We start from the raw sequence: 23780 nt of genomic DNA, 5'->3' as shown, positions 1-23780 counted from the left end.
TATACAGACCTCCCATTTCCTATCTTCTGGAGATAATGTGTTACATACAGCAGAAGGAATGAAAGAGAGAGTCTCGACTGAAGGCTTTCACCTCCACCCGGGGAGTAGTATGCCTGTCAGCCTCAGTCTTAGTGGCCGTGTCAGCCCTGAGCTCTGGGTTAATGGACCTGCCAAATCAGCCCCAGTTTTCCCCCTCCTAACGAGACACTGATTGTGGAATTTCTAGAGAATTCACACGCATAATGATAACTCGCATTGAGACATTTCCATGACTGACTGAGACCGAACAACTACGAAAAATCAGGTCAGGCAATCACGAAAATTTGATTTATGAAATACGATAGCAGAAATATGCTCGATCTCTTTCAAAGTGTCATTTTCATTAGACGAGAGTGCAGAGCTGATATGCGTCTCTGGAGGGTGAGGCCCAGACAAATGCTTGTGTGTGACGACAGTCAAAGCACGGAGCGGATCATTTCAACTGTTTGGCTGTGCTTTAGGGAACGTAATATGATCGAGGCAGATGAACTATCTGAGGGTCTGATGAAGACGGGGCCACAGTGGGAGTAAACGAGTACCATACCCAGCCACTGCTGAGAACCCGTTGGCTTACAAAGAAGACACAGTACTAATATCTAAAAGAGGCAAATGGGAGATATAGCGAAACTGAATCATTGACAGTTTATTGCTGTTATTATTATTCCTCCCCCACCCAACGGTTCCAGTTTCTGCTAGAGTTGTCCTTATAAAACACACTCCCAAATGTCAATTCAATCAATTAAACACGCCAATAATACCACAAATGGCCAAAGCAAAACAGCACTTTAACAATCAGCATCATTCTGCATCAGTGGCACTGATGTTCCATTAAATACCCTTCTAATCATGGCTTTACAAATGCAGCCTCCTCCCAAAGCGCAGAGGGCCGTGCTGAATGGCGGAAGCTTTGAGGATGGGATTTGAAGAGGCAGTTATCGAGCCTCTCTGGTTCGTGCTGAGACTCCCCCACCCAGCCACACATCAAGGCAATCAAGTGCATTAGCATATGCAAAATCCTATCACACAAAACACATGGTTTGGATGCCATTTCCCAATAAACACGAATCTGCGCACGCCGGCAACATAATCACAGACACGGGCGCCAAGTCGGTTTTGTGCTCAGACTTCGGCCTTTGCTTTCTTTATGACTATCATTACTGGAATTGCAATTATTATTTGGTCGCGCTTTTGTTTATTCTGTTCAGGACCAATTAGAATTTGTTAATTAAAATCTTAATGTCTCCTGCGACACGCGGTAAATTAAAGTTAGCCATTGTTGTCGAACAATGCCGTCCCCTGTAGACAATACAGTCCCGGAATAAACAAAAAGGCCATAGAAAGGAAGTCAAAGATATGGCCTGAATCAAACATCTTTTCATCTGTTTACTTCAGTCCGATACTATATCAATAAATAAAAGAGGTGAGATGCAAATTGCGATTCATTCGCTCTTCATTATTTGAGCAAATTTCTCTAGAACTAGAGGCAGACACTGAGAGTTATTGTGAGGTAAACATAACCAGCGCAGGATGCCACCACATTCCTCTGACCTAATTCCATAATTAACAGAGGTTTGAGACTAAGCAGAGGCATATTCACAGAGAGGAGCTGGAAACACCGTGCAGGCTGCTGCAAACACATCTTCATCAATTCATTAGAGACTTTGTACCCAAAGGTAAAATAATAATCGCCGTTGATCATTCCTCACCTCGATTTGCATGATCTTCGGGAGCAATCTGTAATGCTCAGATGTGCAGAAAGTCGCACAAGCCAAGCTTTCTAAGAAACCCTATATGAATTGTGATTTACATCAGGCGGATGAAATGTTCTCCCGCAGCACTCTGTGTATTTCCGCTTCTCTCAACCCATCAAACATTGCTGCCTAAAGCTACTGCATCTCCACAGCAGGTTTTAAAACACATAGTGAGAATGTGTGCCAGAGCACTACAATGTGTAAAAGGTGCTATGCTGGGAATCAAGTGTTACGCTGCCCTGCTGAGTGCTGGACGACACTCTTAAAACCAGGATGGAAACCACAGCCTTTCAAAACTAAATGCACAGTGCACAATAGAACAACGATCTCAAATATTTCTCTCTCCTGAACAACGATTGTTTATGCCAGTGAGTTCAGGTGTCCCGAATGTATGCTCTTCTGAAAGCAGAGGTTAAGAAAACAAGTAAATCATACATTTCCTACAGAATGACTGGCCTGACTGCTCTAGCACTTCCCTCGGTGGGTGATTTCCTCTGTCTAACGAGGCATTGTATTCTGGAGCTATGAGAGATGATTTGTTTATAGGGATTTTAAAGAGAGCCACAATAAAGTCCAAAGCTTCAGGGAGTCTTTAAAGTAACTGCACCCTCTCATCTGAATGGCATGTTCATGGCTTGGCAGGTGAAAGGGAAAGCCGTGCATTTTATGCCCATATTCATTTAGTCAGTATGGAACTAATAAGCATTTTTATCTCAGCTAATATCACTTTGAAGATGCCTTTTTTCATTAGCAATTTTTTTTTTTTTAGACCACCTTCCAAAAGAATTTGGTTAATATATGATTTTTTTTTTTTATTATTATTACTTATATACAACTGTATTAAACAATTAAATAAATTCTGATACTAATTCTATATAAATAAACAGTTGATTATCCAAACTGAAGGCTGAAGGCATATATGGTCACACGCATTCATGTATCAGTATTTAATGACATCAAACATGGCTCATTTAATCCAAATTTAGATTCAGAACTATCTATTTTTAAAAGTTCCTTTCACACGTCATTGTATTTATTTGAACTTTTCTGTTCCTGCATGTGTTGTGTCATTACAGAGGTGGCGGAGGGAGAAATTGGCCGGCTGATTGGTGTTTTTCAGTCTCTAGAGAGAACAAAGGTTAAGTTAAATACCAGCGCACTGAATTATAGCAGAGCGAGATCTATTAGACAGGCCCCCTCATCCGTCAAAACTCAGTATAGACACCAAATGCCGCTGCAACCCTTCCGCTCTCCATTAAGTTCCCAGTACGCCCGGTCCCCAGGCAGGCCACCGCCAACACTGTCCCTCTGCTGAGTTACAGCTCTCCTGGGGCCGCTAGTTCATTTAAAAGCCTTTGTGGGGTGCCATTAATTCTGATAGATAGATATCACTATACTGCTGAACAAACATCCTACTCAGTCATTTGCATACATTACAGTAATGGTGGAAAAAAATAAAGCATTCCTACCGATAAGAGCTGCGCGTATGAGATACTCTGCCAGCATTTCACCAGTTATTTAAAACGGTTTAAGGCAGAGGACTGTAATAACTATACAGTTTTAATGTATGTTGTTGTATCTTGTATGTATGAAATGCTTTTATGTAATGAAAAACTCCCCATCCTCGCTGTGAATGCATTTATGAGGATATTCCAGCAATGCAAACAACACATAATATCCTCCAAAGCATGCCTAAACTAAAAACAGAAGAAGAACATTTATTGTTAGCAGGTAGAGTGAATTATGATGCACAGGGATCTTTAGGACTAATAACAGATTAAATAATGTGTACGAGGCAGGGAGAGTATATTTCTTTCACCCAAATACCTATAATACATCTGCAACTACTCTCCCATAGCTGACCTAATACTTTAAAACAAACACACTCTCGCATATACACGATCATATTGCAAGAGGGAATATTGAGCAGTTGGTAATAAAAGCAAATTCCTTTATTTGACTCTAAAAACTAACCCTTATGCATATCAGGAGTTTATTTCTCTCTTGCAACAGTGCGCTCGGTGCATTCTTAAACCGGCCTTGATTTGCTGCCACAATCATTTCTATTTAATGGATCAATATATCAACGGTGCATCCCCATGTAAGCTAATAAATGCATATTTGTTCCAGAGTCTTAAGCGCCTTAATGTGAATCTAATATGATATTCCCATATTTGGTGAGATTTTTTAATATTGCAAAATGTCACCTCCACAGTTTCAGAGTGGTGTGAAATGTGTATCGCTATTATTACATTCAAAAAAGGCTGACACCTACCTAGGCAAAATTCCTCTACCGCTCTTTCATGGTCTCCCTCTAGTTAAAGCCTTTTTATCTCATAAAATTTGGTACATAGTAGTTCATTCTCTCCTCCTATCTTGCTGGCAGGGCTCTAAATCTGCAGCTTGAGCTGCCATGAAAACTGAAAAGAAACAAATGTTCTGCATATGAAACGCCACAATCGTATTGTGTTGGGTCTCCCTGGAGCAGCTCAGAGTAAAAAAAAAAAAAACACACAGAATAGTATGATTTCAGGGTAGATTAAATCACATGGATCTCAAGGCTACAGTTCATAAAAAAGGAAGAAATCTGAAGATTCTGACAGTGGCCACCTGGAGTAGTGTGATTTGGATGAGTATCTACAGGCAAAGAAAACACAGTAAACACTGTAACATCTGTCTTTTTCCTCATTCACACAAATTTCTTTTCCCACCCCATTTAAACAAAACCTTAACCACGAAGCTAAAAAGTGAATGTTTGTAAAACACTTCCTGCACGGCGACTCTAAAATAGCGTCTGCACACCGTAGTCATTTGTCAAAAGGTCACATTGAGGTCAAACTCATAAAGAGGCAACCAAAAAGCCTGTTGCTATGGCGAGCAATGGAGCACATCTAGCAGAGAGCGCGCACACACCCAACCACCACCGCGTTCACAAATTCAATCACTCTTTCTATAACATCTAGCCTGCTGTCCACAATGGCCGAGTGAAACAGCTTTCGGCCTCCTTTAGCTCAGTGACAATGTCTGTCCTGTCATCCGCAAAAGAGCTGGCGCAGCTGTGTTTGAACGTGCTGTCAGTCAGCATCTCTGCAGCCGGGCTCCGACGCCTGGTGCACAATGAGGGTGGAGCCGTTCCCTTTCAGCCACGGCTCTCTCGCTCGCTCTCCTTTCTCCGCTGCTAAAAAACCCCTCTTGAATCATCAAACAGACGTGAATGCATTCAGCTCAGGCTGTGCACCGGCTCTGATGACAGATCAGGTGAGACAGGGACGAGATGCGGCTGCATTTGCACTCGGGGCCCGGTTGGCTTTTACAATCCTCCGGGGACACCGCAAGGCCCCGGCGCTGCCGCAGTGGATCCGTGCCTCTCCATTTCCCCTCACTCAAGTTCCAATCCTCCCTGAGTCCTGCTAATCAATACTGTCACTAAGGCCACAGAGGTATTCTGGCTTGTTTTTTCATACCGCACTGCAGGCGAGAGCAGCTCATTGTTCTTAAATCATACAAACCTAAGCAGCCCTCTTTGACTCGGAGCAGATTTTTAATGCGTGCCAGGGCTATTACTCTTATGCCACCCAAAGTGCCGCGTAAGCCCCCCATAAATCTCGACGTTAAGCTCGTGAACAAAGAGCTAAAATAAGGTTAACTGCTGTCTTTCCTGTGCTTGGGGAACATATGGGAAGACTCTCAGACTTGATAAGTCATTGATTAATGGTTCTTACTCGTAGTTAATAACACTGCTGAGGAACGGCGGGAATCGCAGCAGGAATATAAAAGTCAGGCCGTCGCTCAGAACCGGCACAAAAGTCAAACTTCCCTAAATCAGCACCATTTCAGCTCACATAAACATTCACATGTCAGAAAGCAAAAGTCAAACAAGTGTCTAACTTCCTCACTTCTTAGAGTCTGAGAAGTGCTGTGGCATCTAATTCGATTTGAGGGCAGTGTTTCTGTTATCGAAATGGGAGAGGTGCTTTGAGAGCTGATAGCCCTCAGAAAGTTGGAGAGAGGGGGCCTGTGGCTGGTCAGCAGATGAAATCAGCATGGGGTTATAAGTATAGAAGGCTAAGAACCCCTCCATTAGAGTCTGTGGGGAGAAAGTTGTGCAGTATAAATAGCTCCCAGGATGAACTCCCTTTGGAGAGCTTGAGAGACTAAGAGAACACTGATAAACATCTCACTTTGAGACAGCCTATCCAAGCCTATCCAGTATTTTTGTATTGTTTTCCAGTTAAAACATTTAACCATCCTTAAAACAAGAATTATTTAAGCCAAACAGTGTGAAAAATAAGGCGTGTTTTCAGGAAATATATTTCAATTTTTTTTGTTTTGTTTGTTTTTTCTTTCTTTTCTTGTTGTATAAACCTAATATGTCTTGTTATATTTATTATTAAATAGATTAATTCAAAATATAATTCCTGAAAACAAGGGTGTTTTATGGGTGTTTACATATACACTGCTATTCAAAAGTATGAGGTCAACAAAGATGGACAGACAGACAGACAGACAGATAGATAGATAGATAGATAGATAGATAGATAGATAGATAGATAGATAGATAGATAGATAGATAGATAGATAGACAGACAGATAGATAGACAGGAATAAATTGTGCAGGAATAAATTGAACACAGGTATAAATTTCATTTTAAAATATATTAAAATAGAAATCTTTTTTTTTTTTTTTTCAACCAGTTAAATATAGCTTTTGGTGAGCATAAGAGAAATCTTACCGACCTCAAACATTTAAACCCCCAAATGTTTGTAGTTAGAAAATAGAAAACAAAACAAAAATACCAATTAAGAATTATTATTTTTCATATCTTATTGAGAAAGGGACCTCAGCACCTCATTCCTGCACAGAAGCCTACAAAACCTTTTAGCATAGGAGTCAGAAGTAGTAAATGTACTCAAAGGATATCGACATTTTTTCAACAAACTTATCCTGCTTGTCATCAGTCTTGGGGAAGTTCTGGATGTCGCTCTCCAGTCTCTGAATATGCCGTTCCATTGTGTCCAGGCTGGCTTTCAGGATCTGGGCAGATACTGTAAAAGGAAGATAGAAAAAAACAAACAGAAAATGGGTTATGGGTATGCTGCTTAGTTTGTAGTCAAAGAAAATTATATTGTGATTCAAGACAAGAAAGTATTTTTTTATTTGAAATGACTCTTGTTGTATGAGTCCATGCTTAATTGTACTGAGCCACAGTGTACAGTTGGGCTTTATTATATGTTATTTTATGTATTTATTTTTTTATACTGTGTAGGCGGTAGTTGCCTGCCTACTTCATACTGTTTGATGAACTCCAGTGCTCTTATTTAAAATTCAACATCTTGACAAGCATATTAAGTCCAGCATCTAACTCAGCCCTCAGAAATCTTTGGCTATGAAGTCTGTTAAACACTGCACTGAATTTACTGTCAAAGGGTTTCTATATCAACTTCTAAACTCTGGAGACTTTGATCAGTGACAATATTACTTGAGGCAAGGCATGCCACATTTAATATTGATAAATAATCATGCATGAGGCATATAGGAATAATGATTCAGGCAACTTCAGTTTTAATTATCACTCATTTACACCATTATAAAGTATGTAGAATAAAAAAAAAAAAAAAAAGAACAATACAACCACTAAATTTTGGAATGAGGAAAAAGCAATGAGAATTCTTGGGAGTCTGGATGATATTGTAGTGATACCAAATGAAAATAACAAATGCAATAACTTGCAAAACTACAGTAATAATACGATGATCTAATGTTATAATTAGGGATGCTCCGATCAGGATTTTTGCAGCCGATACAGAGTACCGATTTCTTTTCATGGTGATCGGCCGATGCCGATTCTGATGCTTCAAGCTTTATATAACATATGTAATAATGTTATATAAATAATCACAAAAATTATTCCTTATACAGTGAACATTTTAATATTCATTTTAAATGGTGTTTATGCATAACATATGCTATATCCTCTAGTATTTTTATCTAAAGCCAAACACGCTTTATTCAACTGTGCCCTTTCTCTCTCTCTCCGTTATTCTAACAACAACAGCAAAAAATTATAGATTACTTTCACTAAAACAAAGCAGAAAACAACAATGCTGCAAATATAGTTATTTTTCTTTCTATCTATATTTATCTATCTATAACCTATGACTCTGAGTATTCAAACCAGATGTGACAAGACGTTTCTGATCTATATATATATATATAATTGTTGTTAAATGGCTAGGTTGAAATTTAAACTTTGAAACTGTTATCTTTCTTTTCCGCTCAAGATGAGAATGTTTTGATTATCCATGTTATGTATGTTAGAGAGAGGACAAAATAAACATGGAGAAGTCTAATGTAACTCATAAGGTTTAATTGATCCAAGATGGCGGCGCGATCAGACGCAGCGGCTGCTCCAGGTCCCAAAGACGGTGCTTTTTTGTCTTTTAATGTCGTCTGTTCGTCTCCAAATAGTGTAAATTTACCGCTAGTTCATAAGGAAATCACTCCTAAACTCAAATATGTTCGCCAAAGACTTTTGGATATCGGCAACGCATACAAAGACCAACTCTCGCCGGCGGCTACTGAGAAGCTACGAAGCCTCTGTTTACTGCTGAAGCCGGACCTCGAGACCGCGGCCTCGCCTACTGTCGCTACCCGCACAAGGCGGCGTCGCAAGTGGTGTGAGAGAGGACGGAAGCGCGGTAAGCGCGGAGGTATCTGAGCTAGGCTGAGGAAAACCCCACAAGACCGGCTCTTCCAACACTCATGCTCTCAAACGTTCGCTCTCTGGAAAACAAACTGGACTTAATTCAACTCAGTCGATCTACACAGCATGAGACAAGGGATTGCTGTGTGTTTGTTTTCACTGAAACATGGCTGAACGACAACATCCCGGACTCCGCCATTCAGCTGCACGGACTAACTTGCTACCGCGGACAGAGATTCATCACTGTCTGGTAAGACTCGCGGCGGTGGCTTGTGTGTGTCGTCAACAAAGAATGGTGTAACAATGCTGGGGTAGTGACAAAACACTGTTCATCGCTGGTGGAGTTTATGTTTGTGAAGTGTCGACCGTTCTATCTGCCGCGGGAGTTCACGGCCATTGTTATTGTCGCGGTATACATCCCACCATGCGCATAAGCGCAAAGGGCGCGCTTCGCGAGCTGTACAGCGCCATCAGCGAACAACAAACAAATAACCCGGCGGCTTTTTCATCATAGCCGGTGACTTCAACCACGCAAACCTAAAGACAGTTTTGCCAAAGTTCTACCAACATGTGAACTTTGCAACAAGAAATAACACACTGGACTTTGTTTACACAACAGTTAAGAGCGCATACAAAGCTGAACCCGCCCCCACCTCGGGTACTCAGACCACATCTCTGTTATGCTAATCCCAGCATACAGACCACTTCTGAAACTGGCCAAACCGGTTCACAAACAGATCAAGGTATGGCCAGACAATGCCACCTCAGCACTGCAGGACTGCTTCCAGGACACAGACTGGAACATGTTTAAAGAGGCGGCCACCTACAACAACCACACAGACCTGCAGGAGTACACTGAAACTGTGACTGCTTACATCCAAAAGTGCACTGATGATGTGACAGTCACCAAGACCATCACCACACGCGCCAACCAGAAGCCATGGATGACAGCAGAGGTTCGTGGGCTGCTAAAGACCAGAGATGAAGCATTCAGATCAGGAGATAAAGCAGCCCTCAAAACAGCAAGAGCCAATCTGTCCCGCAGCATCAAAAATGCAAAACGGTCATATGCTCAAAAAATCAACAATCACTTCACAGACAGCAGTGACACACGGAGCCTGTGGCAAGCTATTCAGACCATCACAGACTACAAGCCCCCGCCACAGGCCTGTGATGACGACACATCCCTCCCAGATACACTCAACCACTTTTACTCACGGTTTGAAATGCAGAATGACACACCTGCACAAAAACTGCCCACACCTCCCAACGACCAGGCGCGCTGTCTGTCTCCAGCCGACGTAAGGAAGTCCCTATCTAGGATCAACCCACGCAAGGCTGCGGGTCCCGACAACATACCTGGCCGTGTACTGAAAGACTGTGCTGCACAGCTGACAGATGTCCTAACAGATATCTTCAACACCTCGCTGAGCCAGGCAGTCGTCCCCACGTGTCTCAAATCCACAACAATCATACCGGTACCAAAGAAATCACCTGTGTCCTGTCTAAATGACTACCGTCCCATAGCACTGACTCCAATCATAATGAAGTGCTTTGAGAGGTTAGTCATGCACAACATCAAAACCAGCCTCCCCAACACACTCGATCCGCTCCAGTTTGCATACCGTCCGAACAGCTCTACGGACGATGCAATTTCCTCCACTCTCCACCTGGCTCTTACCCACCTAGAAAATAAAGACTCCTACGTTAGAATGCTGTTCATTGACTTCAGCTCAGCATTCAACACAATAATCCCACAACAGCTCATAAATAAACTCAACCTGCTGGGCCTTAACAATTCCCTCTGCAATTGGATCCTGGACTTTCTAACCGGAAGACCTCAGTCAGTCCGTGTCGGCCACAACACCTCGAGCACTACCACACTGAACACAGGTGCCCCACAAGGCTGTGTGCTCAGCCCGCTGCTCTTCACGCTGCTGACCCACGACTGCACTGCCAAGTCCAGCTCCAACCACATCATCAAGTTCGCTGATGACACAACAGTGGTAGGTCTCATCAGCAACAACGATGAAACGCACTACAGAGAGGAAGTGGCACAGCTGGCTGAATGGTGTGGCACTAACAACCTGTCCCTCAATGTGAGTAAGACAAAGGAGGTTGTGATGGACTTCAGGAGAAACTCCGGTGATCACCCCCCACTGACCATCGACAGCTCGCCTGTGGAGAGAGTCAGCAGCACTAAATTCCTGGGGGTGCACATCACAGAGGATCTCACCTGGTCCACCAACACCATGTCACTCTCCAAGAAGGCACAACAGCGCCTACACTTCCTCCGCCGGCTGAAAAGAGCAAGTCTCCCTCCACCCATCCTCACCACTTTCTACAGGGGCACCATTGAGAGTGTGCTGACCAGCTGCATCACTGTCTGGTACGGGAACTGTACTGCAGCAGACCACAAGACCCTACAACGGACAGTGAACACCGCTGCAAGGATCATCGGTGCCCCTCTCCCTCCATCCTGGATATTTTCCTCACACGATGCTCCAGCAAAGCCAATAGTATCGTGAAGGACTCCACACACCCTCCCACAGTCTCTTCCAGCTCCTACCATCAGGAAGACGGTACCGGAGCATCAGAGCCCGCTCTGCCAGACTGCTCAACAGCTTTTTCCCCCAGGCTGTGAGAGCCCTGAACTCAAATCACCCCGCCCCTCTCTGAACCCCCATACAAACCCCCTACCTCCTGTAACATGTAACGTGCAATTGAAGTGTGCTACACACAGGTGAGTGGGCCTGTACAAACCACCTGTAGTAGCACACCTCCTCCTCTATGCGCACTAGTCACTTTTCACACACACTGCTGTGTGTACACAAATCCCACAAAAGAACTCCGTAATATATGTATGTTTACATGCTCATGCACTACAAATCATCCTGCACTGTTCCCCAGCCAGCTGCTTGAACTCAATGTTTCTCCTTGCACATGTACAGTACTTATCTGAAGCATTCGTATAGTTTGTATTTTTTAGTTTGTATAGGTACTTTTTTATAGATAGTATATTTATATTTATAGTCAAAATCTATCAGTAGGATAGTTGTGTATAGGTTTATATTGTCTTACTCCATTGTTGTATGCCTGTATTTATGTAGCACCGTGGTCCTGTGAGGCACGACATTTCGTTCCACTGTATGCCCCCGCATGTAGCGGAATGACAATAAAGCTCAACTTGACTTGACTTGACTTGACTTAATACTGTCCAATAAGACTAAAAACATTTAAACTACTGAAAGAACAAAATGGAGTAGTTCGATCATGGTTTATCCACGGGTGCTGCGGATAATCCGTGAGTCAGATAATAAAAAAATGCATTCTGATTATTTGCAGGTGGAAGTTGCGGTGGATAAAATAAATCATAAATGATGCAAATATTAATTTTTTTTTTTTTTAAATAAATTTTTCATCAGGCAGACGATTTAATTTGTGTGTGTTTTTGCCTGAGCAGGAAGTTGCAGTGACAGGAACAGTTATATTCCTGATAAAGTTTGAAAGGAGCTTGTGTTAACGCTATTGAGAGGCTATTAGCCTATTAAGACTAATATGGATATTTTTGTTTTATAAATAAATGTTCATTTAAAAGCAGCCCACGATCAACGCATTATGTTACCGTTACCCCTTACGGCTCCGACAAGGTTTTGTTCCATCCTTCACGCTGTGACAACTCACAAAATACTTTTTTTTTAGCCAAGCAGCGCGGAGAGCCGCTTCAGAAAAGTGAGTACCGATCGAGTCATAAAATGTGATTATCGGCCGATACCGATCTCCGGATGATCGATCGGAGCATCCCTAGTTATAATACAGCAAATAATACATTAATACAAAATTAACATACAATATAAATATTAAAATAATATATCATATTCATAAAGAAAATATAAATTTTGCCCTTGAATTTTCATTTCAGTTAAAATAAATAAATTTGAATATGCAGATAATTCACAACCAACAACTAACTTAGGTATAACTAATATGGTTAATTTCCCTTCCTAATTATTCAAATGGACTTTCCGTCTTGTTTTTCTCGAGCGTATATTGGCTGGTCTGTGTTGTAAATCTTGCAGGTGTGCTCAGATGGACAGGTGCACTGAAGTGATGCTGGAGTTGCTGACTGCGGCTGTTGTCCGGAGGCTGAGTGGCGTCAGCATGGGTTCAGCTTCATTAATCTCTACATAATCACTGTTTACTGCTCTCCATCTCTCTCTGCACTCACTGTAGTAGTCCTTTCAAGTCTGGACTTCAAAGCGCCGGCAGTGTCTTAGGGGGATCAGTAGGGATGCAGACGCAGTGGTGGCGCCGTTTTGTGATTGGTGTATGGCTTTAGCTTTATTGATACACACGGTACGAATGATCACGGCACAAGAAGGTCTGTCTGAGATGGTCAAAGCTCTGACTCATCAGAGACATGAGAGGCTTTGTATGGGTCTTAAGAGTGGACAAACACTCTTCAGGAGGGTTGCCGTGAGGACATCATGAGTAAGCAACCCAGGTGCAGATTCCAGTTCATATATTAAGTACTTAATTACATCTGACACAAGGATGTCAAAAGTATCAACAGTTAAAAAGGGAAACAATAATGTCACTAATATATACACTATATATAACATATACACAGATCTATCTATCTGTCTATCTATCCATCTATCTATCTAAGATGCTTTAAAATAATCAAAACTGACAGTAAAGACATGAATAATGTTTAAATTGTTTTCTATTTCAAATAAGCGCCGATCTTTAGAACTTTCTATTTGTAAAAGTATCCGGAAAAAAGTATAAATTTCCACAAAGTAATTTTCCACACTGTTTTGAAAAGAAAAGAAAAGAAAAAGACTAATGGCTCCTGAAAATTCAGCTTTACAGTCACATGAATAAATCAGATTTTAAAATATATTTAAAAAAAGAAAATGTTTTTTATTTTTTTTATTTTTTTATATGTTGTAATAATGTAATAATAGTATTGTTCCTAATGCATTTTCATAAAAAAAAATAAAATAAAAAAAAACACTTGCCAACACCAAACTTTTGAACAGTATTGAATAGTGTGCCCTACAATTTCTTTAAGTCTGGTTAGCTTAGCTTTGGGATTCAATCTCTGTTATTTCCCGAGGTCAGTGCTAATGACATCTGCTTTAAGTTTTCCTACTCGACAATAAAGCCAAAATAGTAGGACATTGGGCAGCAGCTACAAATCTACTCAAAGCACTAACAACAATATAAAGGGTAGACTCTGTGTCATTAGTAGCATGCCGGAGGAAACCCACAACTGGGGATTTACTGTCCCCTAATCAAGGCTCACAAAGCCGAGGTTAACACTCTGTCTGAGGACAGGTCTTGTGAGAGAACAGAAGCAAGAGAGAGAAAATCGAGCAAGAGGGCAAAGGCACAAGTTTAAGCTTTTTCAATGATGCTACAAGCTTGTCAGGCTGGTTTTAAAAGCTAAAACACTGTTGGTTTAAAATACTCTGATGGCATGGTGCGACGATTTTTATAGGGGGTGAGCCAGAGAATTGTGGGCAGACAGATGATGGAGATGGATAGGCAAGATAGCATGGTGTGTGCCTCTCAGGACCAGGTACTTGGGGAGCAGGCAAGGGTGAGAAAAAGCCAGCTCTGAGTTCAGCTAATAACAGCACTGACTCACTCATCTCACAGGCCTTGCCACTGATGAAACGCAAACACCAGGGATCAAATGAAAAAATGAAAAAAATCTCAGCTCTGTTCCAAAACCAAGCATGCATCCTTTGGAGGTAACTATTTAAATAGAATAATTAGAATAACTTATAATTCAATCAATACCAAAAGTCTAAATAAAAAAAATAAAAATAAAAATAATTATTTAACCACATTTCTATGTGCTAGGCATTTTAAGCGTATTAGGGTGCCCCGCTTTGTGCCTGACAGGCTGATCATTAGCTAAGCAACATGCTAATGCCTAACTCTATTGGAATCAACTGAGTGAGTGAAATCTCCCGTGCGGAGCGCAACAAGTGTGGCACACATATGTAATCAATCACTTCTGAGGTTTCATCTCTTACTCAGAAAGCTGCTCCCTACATAGAATCATTTCCATGTTCTGGCTAGACCCCATGTTTACCACAAAATAAAGTGATTTAGGACCACACAGCCTAAGGAATCTATGAATAGATACTACATTTCCCAATGTGAGCACTTAAGAAATTAATTGCTTAGTTTAATTACTACAATAAATAGGATAATGCCACGGTGTCTAGTACAATCAGGATTTTGAACGTTATTATAGCTATAAAAAAGTTGGAGTGGTAACAGTGTGTGGTACCGCATATGAAAATTAATAGAAGAGGAAAATGTTAATATTTCTTTTGATGTTCCTCTGAAAGTATAGGCTCGTTATGGGTCAGATTCTGCTTTTCAGCAATAAATTTGTTTGTTTCAGAAGCAGCTTTCCTCTTCTTAATAGAGAGCCCTGCTGGAAGCCCAAGCAGAATAAAACAGGCATCCTTTTGGGATATCATTAGTAAGATTAACAACAAAATAACACTGTTTACAGGGGACCAGCACTGCCGCATTAATAACTTGAACATGCTCATTTCACATGATCTGGAGGGGAGGCGAAAAAAAGATAACCCTGAAAAAAATTCCCTGTCCTATTCGCAGTAACCATTTCTGGGACGTGGCAATTTAAACTAATAACTGCTGTCTGTGTGCTTCCATAACACCCACCAACAGCGTGTGCTCGAACATTCGTCACCTCTTCAGGTTAACAAATATTTAGGCTATTGGCTAGTCTTTATTACTAAAGATTCAAACTGCATGCAATTTTCACTTAGTAGGGCACGTTCACACTAGGCTCATTCCTATGTTCCATCTGTGCTATTTATTTTTTATTCTTTTTTAGTCTATGTATAGTCTCTTCAAGGCCAGTCAGTTCACTCAACTAAAACTGTATCATAAAAAGTAGTTTCTTTATCTCAAATCATGTTATGTTGAAAACCTGCATGTGAATACCGTCACAGCATGAGCTGAGATCTGAGTGAATTTAAAGATCAAGGACTCGACAGCATTAGTGCCCATTGTGATGGCATTACACAATAAGACAAACTCCTTGCTGGTTGGCTTCTTAAAGATTTACAGTCAGGGTTTAGTGGCTGCGAGCCCTGCCCTTCTGTTCGGGCTTGCTCAGTGCGATATTCATTCTCAGAACCGGGGACAGGCGAGGACTATTTCATTAAACCCTTTCCCGTCTCCTCTTGCCATAAACTGCCATGAAGTAACGTCGCTTGTCATAAAAAAGAAAGAAGATGCGCTTTGCAAAATACCAAATCATCAGCTGTAATGCCAAGGTGTCAGCGTTACTGTCAGCCATTTGTTGGAGGGCACCATTTCCATATGAGATTTATAGATAAGGCATATCAATATTTCATTGCTGTAGCTGTGATGCTCGGATGATACAATGTGAATTGAGATTTATTTCAGAGCAGGATGCCCCATTGTAGCATAAGGCGTTTGAGATTTAAATAATCTTCAACAAACAAAGGCAAACAAAGCATATAACAAAAGACAAGGTCACCCATGAACAACCATTAAGTGGTTTACAATAGAATTATTGCTTCTTCATCTTCCTGCGTGCGAGGATTTGAATTACACAAGAGTTAATGCATGAATGAACGGACAGTATGTATGCATCCATTAAATGTGTATGAATAAGACGTGGAGGAGGACGAGTGTGTGAACGCGCGAGAGAGAGAGAGAGAGAGAGAGAGAGATGATGAGGCACCTAAAGAGGTTTATGCATGAAAGCTATGGTCCATCACTTGACATATGTACACCGATAATTGGCAGGAAAGTGGGAAACTTTCATTAAACTCCAATTAGACTGGAGTTCATTGCATTCATCCTGTACAAAAAGTTTGATGGGGAGAAGGAAGCAGAACAGGGTACAGCCAGATTACGTCTTTTAATTTGGTATGTAATGAGTTTGAGGCTCAGGAGACCCTTAAAATAAAGACGTTACAGATACCCAAACTATCCCCTCTCCAATTCTACCTTATTAACTTTAGAAGGTAAAATGCAGTTCTTCCAATAATGTCTCTTTACAATGAAAACATGCCTCTCTTTGGACAACCATCAACAGATGATGAACTCCAATCTTTCAAACACGTACTAAAAAACACTGCGTCCTCACTGAAGCACATCTGAGGATTATTGATCTCCACATACAATAATAACCCCTAAACAAGCAAGCTACTTGTATAAGCATTGAACTGATAGACTTCACTGCAATTTTGAAGCTTTTCTGTTTAGTTAATGGAAAGTGAAATCTTTTCAGTTTGTTTAGAAAATATTTGTGCATCTGCCAGCACTCCTTTGGCACTTAAGAATGAGTAAAGGTAATAGGAAACAGACAGAACAATAATGGCATATATACTTTCGCAGTACGAAAAGACAAAAGCATATCTACATCTTTACACAAGAGCCTTTCAGGTAGAACAAAAGAGCTCAGATCACACTACATAAAGATGATATGCTTGTGGTGAGAAAGCAATGCAATTGCTATCTGATGACTAATATGGCATGTTATTATTATATATATGCTGTTTTTAATTGAAGCAAATGTGAAAAATATATTACAGGTAAACATGTTAATAATAATAATAATAATAACTGTTCAAACATTAATGAAACCAAATAGTCTATGCCGAAATCAATTAATTCCAATGCAGAATGAGTGCAAATCCACAATACATTTTCTGCTGAGCATAATTACTAGTCACCATCAATGGGGTGCTAATCGGATGGAGAGGGAAAAAAGCAACAAATCCTTTTACGTTTGCTCCATTTATTATTTTAATATGTGTTTTCCTGAAATCCCTCACTTTGCAAATCATATTAAGGATTTACTGACTGATTTGATCATTTGAGAGATTTTGTATTTAAAAACCTTAAGGTTGAAATACGCTTCGAAATGAGCCGCTAGCCACAGGAGATCCCAGCTGATGAAATAAAAACATTTCTGGATCGTTCAGAGTAAATAGAAAAGGGATAAAAACGAAGACAACAAGGGCTCCATGAGGAGGGGCACTCTAATACCACTGAATCCATTGTTAGTGAAATATAAACAATCCCCCACCATGTGATTCACTGCAAACTACTTCTAACATTTGAAATGTGAAAGAAATGGATCAAACAACAGAACCCTAAAACCATAAGCAAATCCTATTTCCCTTCTGAATGAGATGAGCAATTCTAGATTACCCATTCACATTCACATCACATCAACTGCACACCTCATGCAATACAAACACTGGTGAGCTCTGTCTATGCTGGCTGCTGGCCATCAAGCGTGTGATTGGGAATCGTCAGCCTCTGTCCGCTCTCCTTAACGGACGCCCATTTTGGAGGAGAGGATTTGCCATACAGGAGCGGTGAGGCTGGAAATAAAAGTGTTCTTTCTCTCCTCAGCTTCCCTTAGGATCCTGTAAACAGCGCTGGCCAGGCGATAACGCCACTCTATTATGAGAAGCTCCTTGGTTCAATGACATCTCTTCACAACTGAGCCTCTAAAAGGACCTGGATTGGATGCAATTACTTAGCTCAAACTGCAGATAGAGATGATAGATAAAATGTGGAAGAAAAAAAAAAAACATATTCACAGGTCAGAGGATCCAACCATTTTTCTGACCTGAAAGGGAGAAGATTTTATTTTTTAAAGAAGGTAGATATCTGTATCAAACACATATGGAACTGCACTCATACACTTTAGAAAACATATTGCTCTTGGCAGTCGCTGTGACAACAGATAGCTGACGCACGCATCTCAGAGGGACACATAAATGGAGCCAATTATAATGTATTTTGATATATGAGAAAGTTTAGACATCAACCCGAGGTGCTGACAATTCCCTGGGAGGGGAGAAGAAATCAAACTCGCACACAGAGAAAGAAAAAGACATATAGAGGGCGAGCAGTAAAGAACGGTGCGCAGGCCTATCGATCTTTGCCCTCTAGAAAATAAAAGACCGAATGCCTTTCAAGTTACACACATGCGTGACTTGTAGTTCTTTTACAACACGCCACTGGGCAGAATCTAAACTGTCTAACGAGGAGCAAGTGATACCAGTCACATCGGTCGCCCGGCTCCTGACAGCCCAAATAAGCAACTACCCGAGTAGCTCCAGAGATTCATAGAGGGAAAACAGAAAGGGATGAACCACTGACAGAGGAATACACCTTGAACGGGATCTGTCTGGATATGGAGCCTCGGGGGACACTGAGGGAAGTCTGGGCTGTGCAGGTGCAGGGGGTAGAGGGTGTGGGTGGGCCATGTTTATGTGTTATGAATACCGGTGAACAGATTGTGGAGCTGGGGGATATTTATAGGTAAACACACACCTTCGTCCTCCACTGCTTCACTACCCACATGCCCTTGGGTGATTGTGCCCCTACTAAGGGCGCTAGCACACTAGAGCTCTGACGAAGCTTTTGACAAGTAGGGAAGTGTAAGATGCATTTTGAGAGTCTGGAAAGAGCCAGGTTAGGTTGAAATCACTGGAAATTCAGCATCTGTATATTATATAGCGTATATACAACATATATAGAATTTCACAACAACAAAAACCTAATATAAATAAAGCAGCGTTTCTAACTTGTTCAAGAGAACAACAACAGTATGTATACAGTTCTGATAAGCAATTCACTTGCTTTATTTATTTAGTCACATGACTTATGCCCTTCTAGGAATGTTTCATATTTTATGCCTTTTTAGAAAGAAAGAAAAATAAAACTATAGATAAAATACAGACAGACAGATTAAATACAGACAGACAGAGAGATACTATGGATGGATGGATGGATGGATGGATGGATGGATGGATGGATGGATGGATGGATAGATGGATAGATGGAAAAACTCAGAACCCAACATGTACACATGATACCAAACTATAATCCCTTCTTCAATCGCTTAATATTTGTCTCTCCACATCTCTAATGTATAAAGGAAATAACAACTTTGATTCTTAAGGGGAGGTAAGTTGATAGCATAAAACACCAGAGAGATTTTGAAAATGTTGCAGAATTTGTAGAGTGGGAGTTAGCTGCTTATTACTCCGCTAGAGTTCACAGATTAGCTTATTTGAGGGGAATTGTGGATCGGAATTCACAAAGTCTGATACAGACAGAGCAAGGAGGGCAGACACATCCATCAATGTTTGAACATCAAATTAAACAGTAAGATCACCTCTCTGAACTCAGGCTAACGAATACCACGGCACAGCGTATATCTTGTAAAGGAATACTTTCATCACCGAGACGGATTTCAATGTTTGTTTTTTTCTCAGATAATCGCACAAACTGCCTCTCAAGAGTGAAGCGCACTGGGATAAATGAGAAAGAACCAGAGGCTAACTGAAACGGCTCTAGGTGAGAGAACGGTAGAGAGGTTGACTTGTGTCTCATTCACAGCTTCAAAGTCATACGCTATCACATGGTGCATGAGACAGCACAGTCCATCAGCTGAGTGACATTTCAGTGCAGAGGAAAGTTCCAGCTCTGTTTGTGAGGCTGATAAGCATGTGGACAGTCTCCATAATGCAATGCAGGAAGGTAAGTCCATGAATAAAATATCAATATCTGTGACATTCATACTGAAACTAGTGTAACACCTTTGGATTCTTGAAAAAAACTAAAAATGCTAATAATTGGCAGAATATCACAAAATATCTGTTCATAACAATTTTTCAGCATTTGCACAAACATGCAGCTCTTATTTGGATTTCATTTTCATGACTGTTTTAGAAATGAAGACAAAAAAGTGTGGAGGGATGGCATACAATTTTGAATGTTAAAACTGTCATTTACTTCAAAAATATTGTTTTCATGCTCTCTTATGTGTATACATTGTGAATGTCTGATTGTGCACGATTATCTGCAGCAATTTTGTCACTGCACTTATTTCTAGCTCAACAGCTCCCTCTGTGAGAAACATCATGACCTGAGAGAGAACATCTGCCCTTGTTTGATTTAATAGAAAGTGAACTGATAGTTACCTTTTGGGTTAAAAGAAACACCTCAAATGTTAATATAAGAATCAAGTTTACAATCTAATCAGCTTCAGGAAGCAAACAAACAAAAAGGCTTGGAGGAGTAGATGTGCAGAGCTGATTTGAGCGGTTTCATAGATCGCCCATTATGTGAAACAATACACCGTAAGGACACAACTGACTTCATTGACCATTTCCTAGCTTTGATTTAAGGCTGAATAAAGCCTCAGTTCATCATTGACACAGTTAATTCAAATAAATGAGAGGCACTGAAAACACACAGCCTCTAGTGTCAGGGTTCTCTGCTCTCACTGCATAAATGTCCGCCATAGATAATCAATGAGGCTTTGTAATGAAGACTTTTGTTCATTGGGGAAGAGGCTGTTAGATGATCGGTCACACTGGCTTTGTTCTGGATACAGGGCTGGGTAAAACCTAAGAGTTATTTTTAGACACATGCAACAGCCCAGAAAACACATGAAAGTGAATACAGAAGCGAAACTGACCATGTTTACTAAATTCAGACTACTATTAAGAAACCATTAAATAGTATTACATGGATCATTCTGGTCCTGAATGTCGATGCAAAATACATGATAAAACACCTGTTCATATAGTTCATGCAGTACCCATATTAAACTTAGAAATATATTCTGGCTGAAGGATGAAAATGAATGAATTTGCTTACTGAAATATAATAATAAAAAACTGTCCCTTTAATAGTTTGATATACATAAGCTGTGCTATGTAGGAAATGCTGTGCATATAGTAATTGCAAGACAGACAGACAGACAGACAGACAGATAGATGGATGTAAATTCAGTTCAACAGTTAAATGCAGAGTTGTTTTGTTTTACTAATAGGTGTCTTTGTGTTTCGTGACTCTTTTTCCTCATGAAACGACACCATTTGCTGCTTCTGACCATTCATCCTCTTCGGAGGGAGCTCTGAGGCTCACGGGCCTGGAGGTACTGGGGAGAGAAATTACATCTGTGGCTTTGCTCTTTGTGTGTCTATTCCCTATCCAGTCCCAATGCATCTCCGCGCGGTGCCACATGTACTGCATTCTGGCCTGCGCTCAGGCCTGCTGATTGCTGCGACTCTAGCTTGATTAATGGTGGATTTGAAATGAAAATGATCTATTCATCGGAGGTGTGAGGCAGTCTGCAGTCTTGATTGACTGTCGGCACAGGCCAAGGAGCCATGCTGGAGAGCTGCGCCATTAGAGGAGTTTGCCGAGGAGCGCATATCTCTCCATGCACACCACTGGTGGGCAAAAGCAAAAGAGCTGCGGTGGAAGTGCAATTTAAGGCAGCTTCAAGGACATTAGCAGCCCCCGTTCAGACCGCCTGCTTTTGGGGGTGAGCGGGGTAAAGGCCGTCTGACTCTAATCTGAAATTAAACAGAGAGCGCAGTCATCTCGGTCCGCTTTGTGGTCTGAATGCAGCTACTTATCGACACGCTGCTGATTCACAGCCCCCCTGCCGTTCACGCTGATGATAAACCAAAGTGAATCACAGCCAGCATCTTCACTCACAGTCTTGTCATCTTAAAACAGCAGTAAAACGGACCCTTAATGAAAACATGACATAGAGATGATTTAAGCATCTCCGTGAGAGTTCTTCTAGCCACGGGACAGTGGTTCTTTGAGGAATTAAGGCGAGATGAAACTAGAAGATGATTAAAATTGGCTATTTTAAATCCAAAGCACTAGACGTGGAATCTGACTGATCTGCCAGAAATCCATTTGCATCGAGCAGCACAAGTCCATTTTTATTGAGTGCTCGGTATCTATGGTGAGCAAAGCTTTTGAGTCTTCCAAGGAATTCGAGCAAGTTGAAGAGGCCTCTCCAAACGCACTTTCATAGTCAAGCACCAGGCTGCAAACAGCTCTTTTAGATCAATTCTATGCTGTCAGCCATGTGTGTTTAAATCAGCACGGGGGAAACAGTGCGCACACTGTTCCGGGCCACGCTGCCAACTCCGGTGTCTATTAAAATAGATTGTTCTCACCGTGCGTGACCTTCTGCTTGTATTGGTACTGAGGCCCAACATTACTACCGAAATTAGGATAGCCTGTGTCCCCCTTAACAGTGTAATAAAGTCCATACGAAGTGATTTATATCCCTCCACCAATGAAAAAGGTCAGATCAATTCCCACACCTGCAAGCTCTGTCTTCATTTAGCGTGGTCGCGTGCGGACGTCACGGTCCGTGTCATTTGCACGGCAAACACATGTATAAGTAAGTGTATATTCATGATGTGTTTAAAAGGAAAAGTGCCTGGTATTGATTGGAGATCGGATTGCCCATTTGCTTTTTGTTATGCACCCAGCAGATGCACAGCCTCAAGCATTAGATTGCAGAGCTATAAAGAAGACTCTGTCGCTCGCTCTCTCTCTACCTCAGGCAATCCTTAAACTCATCAGCGTTTTAATGAGACTTTCAAGCAGGGAGATGAATTAACTGCCTGCCTCTTTTTTTTGTTTTTTTCTGACTGGCAGAATCCCTACAGACGGCACAAGCAAACAGAGAAGCCAGGCCACGCATTATTTCATATTTTATCTGAAATTCACAATAGTCTCATAAACAAATTAAGAGTGGGATCTCCTCCACCTGAGGTGATGGCTTATTACCTTTTTTTTCACTCTCTCTCTCTCTCTCTCTCTCTCTAATTTCAAAGATTTTCCTACATACAAAACACTTTTCCATTTATCCAGGTATGAAACATTCACTGATGGCTATATGAGGGTTGCTGAAATGCAATAATCTTAAAATCTAAAGGCTGAAATAGTTATCTAGGGAGGTCACAGCATTATTGTTTATTGGATTATTGCACTCATGTTATAGCAAACAACAAAATAAGCATTTTATGGCACATTTTAGATGTAGAACAGCAAACTGTAGAACAGCATGTCTCAATTGACACAATATTCTTATTTGGTATGTACAGAACTTCACAATGTCTATTCATGTTATAAGAGGACTTGAAGTATTTTTTTTCAAGGGGAGTCATCATTTAAAATGAAAGCTGTACTGGAGGAACCTTTCTGTGAAATGCTGGATTGGCCAATAGCTATTTTAAACAATATAAAGTGAATCTGTGCTGTAGGTTTATTTGGAAAATGCTGCTTTAAAAGCACATACTGTACAAGAGAGGGACTAATCAATGAGGAGTTCTTTAGGACAACAATGGAACATTCCATTGATTCTTTTGAAATAAAGACCTGAATTGAATGCTGTAATTGTTAATAT

The 23780-nt window shown here is 40.9% G+C and overlaps 1 protein-coding gene across 6 annotated transcripts in view; it reads right to left on the bottom strand.

Annotated features, from left to right (window-relative positions):
- Positions 1-23780, bottom strand: part of diaph2 (diaphanous-related formin 2) — a 437687-nt gene that overhangs the window by 91994 nt on the left and 321913 nt on the right. For all 6 annotated transcript variants that reach the window (XM_058797344.1, XM_058797348.1, XM_058797349.1 and 3 more), the window contains one exon: positions 6712-6836. In XM_058797344.1, coding sequence (XP_058653327.1) covers positions 6712-6836 — 125 coding nt within the window. The remainder of the gene's footprint in view (positions 1-6711; positions 6837-23780) is intronic.

This window comes from Onychostoma macrolepis, chromosome 14, assembly GCF_012432095.1.
Source record: "Onychostoma macrolepis isolate SWU-2019 chromosome 14, ASM1243209v1, whole genome shotgun sequence".
NCBI lineage: Eukaryota > Metazoa > Chordata > Actinopteri > Cypriniformes > Cyprinidae > Onychostoma > Onychostoma macrolepis.
This window is presented reverse-complemented; position numbering and strand designations above follow the sequence as displayed.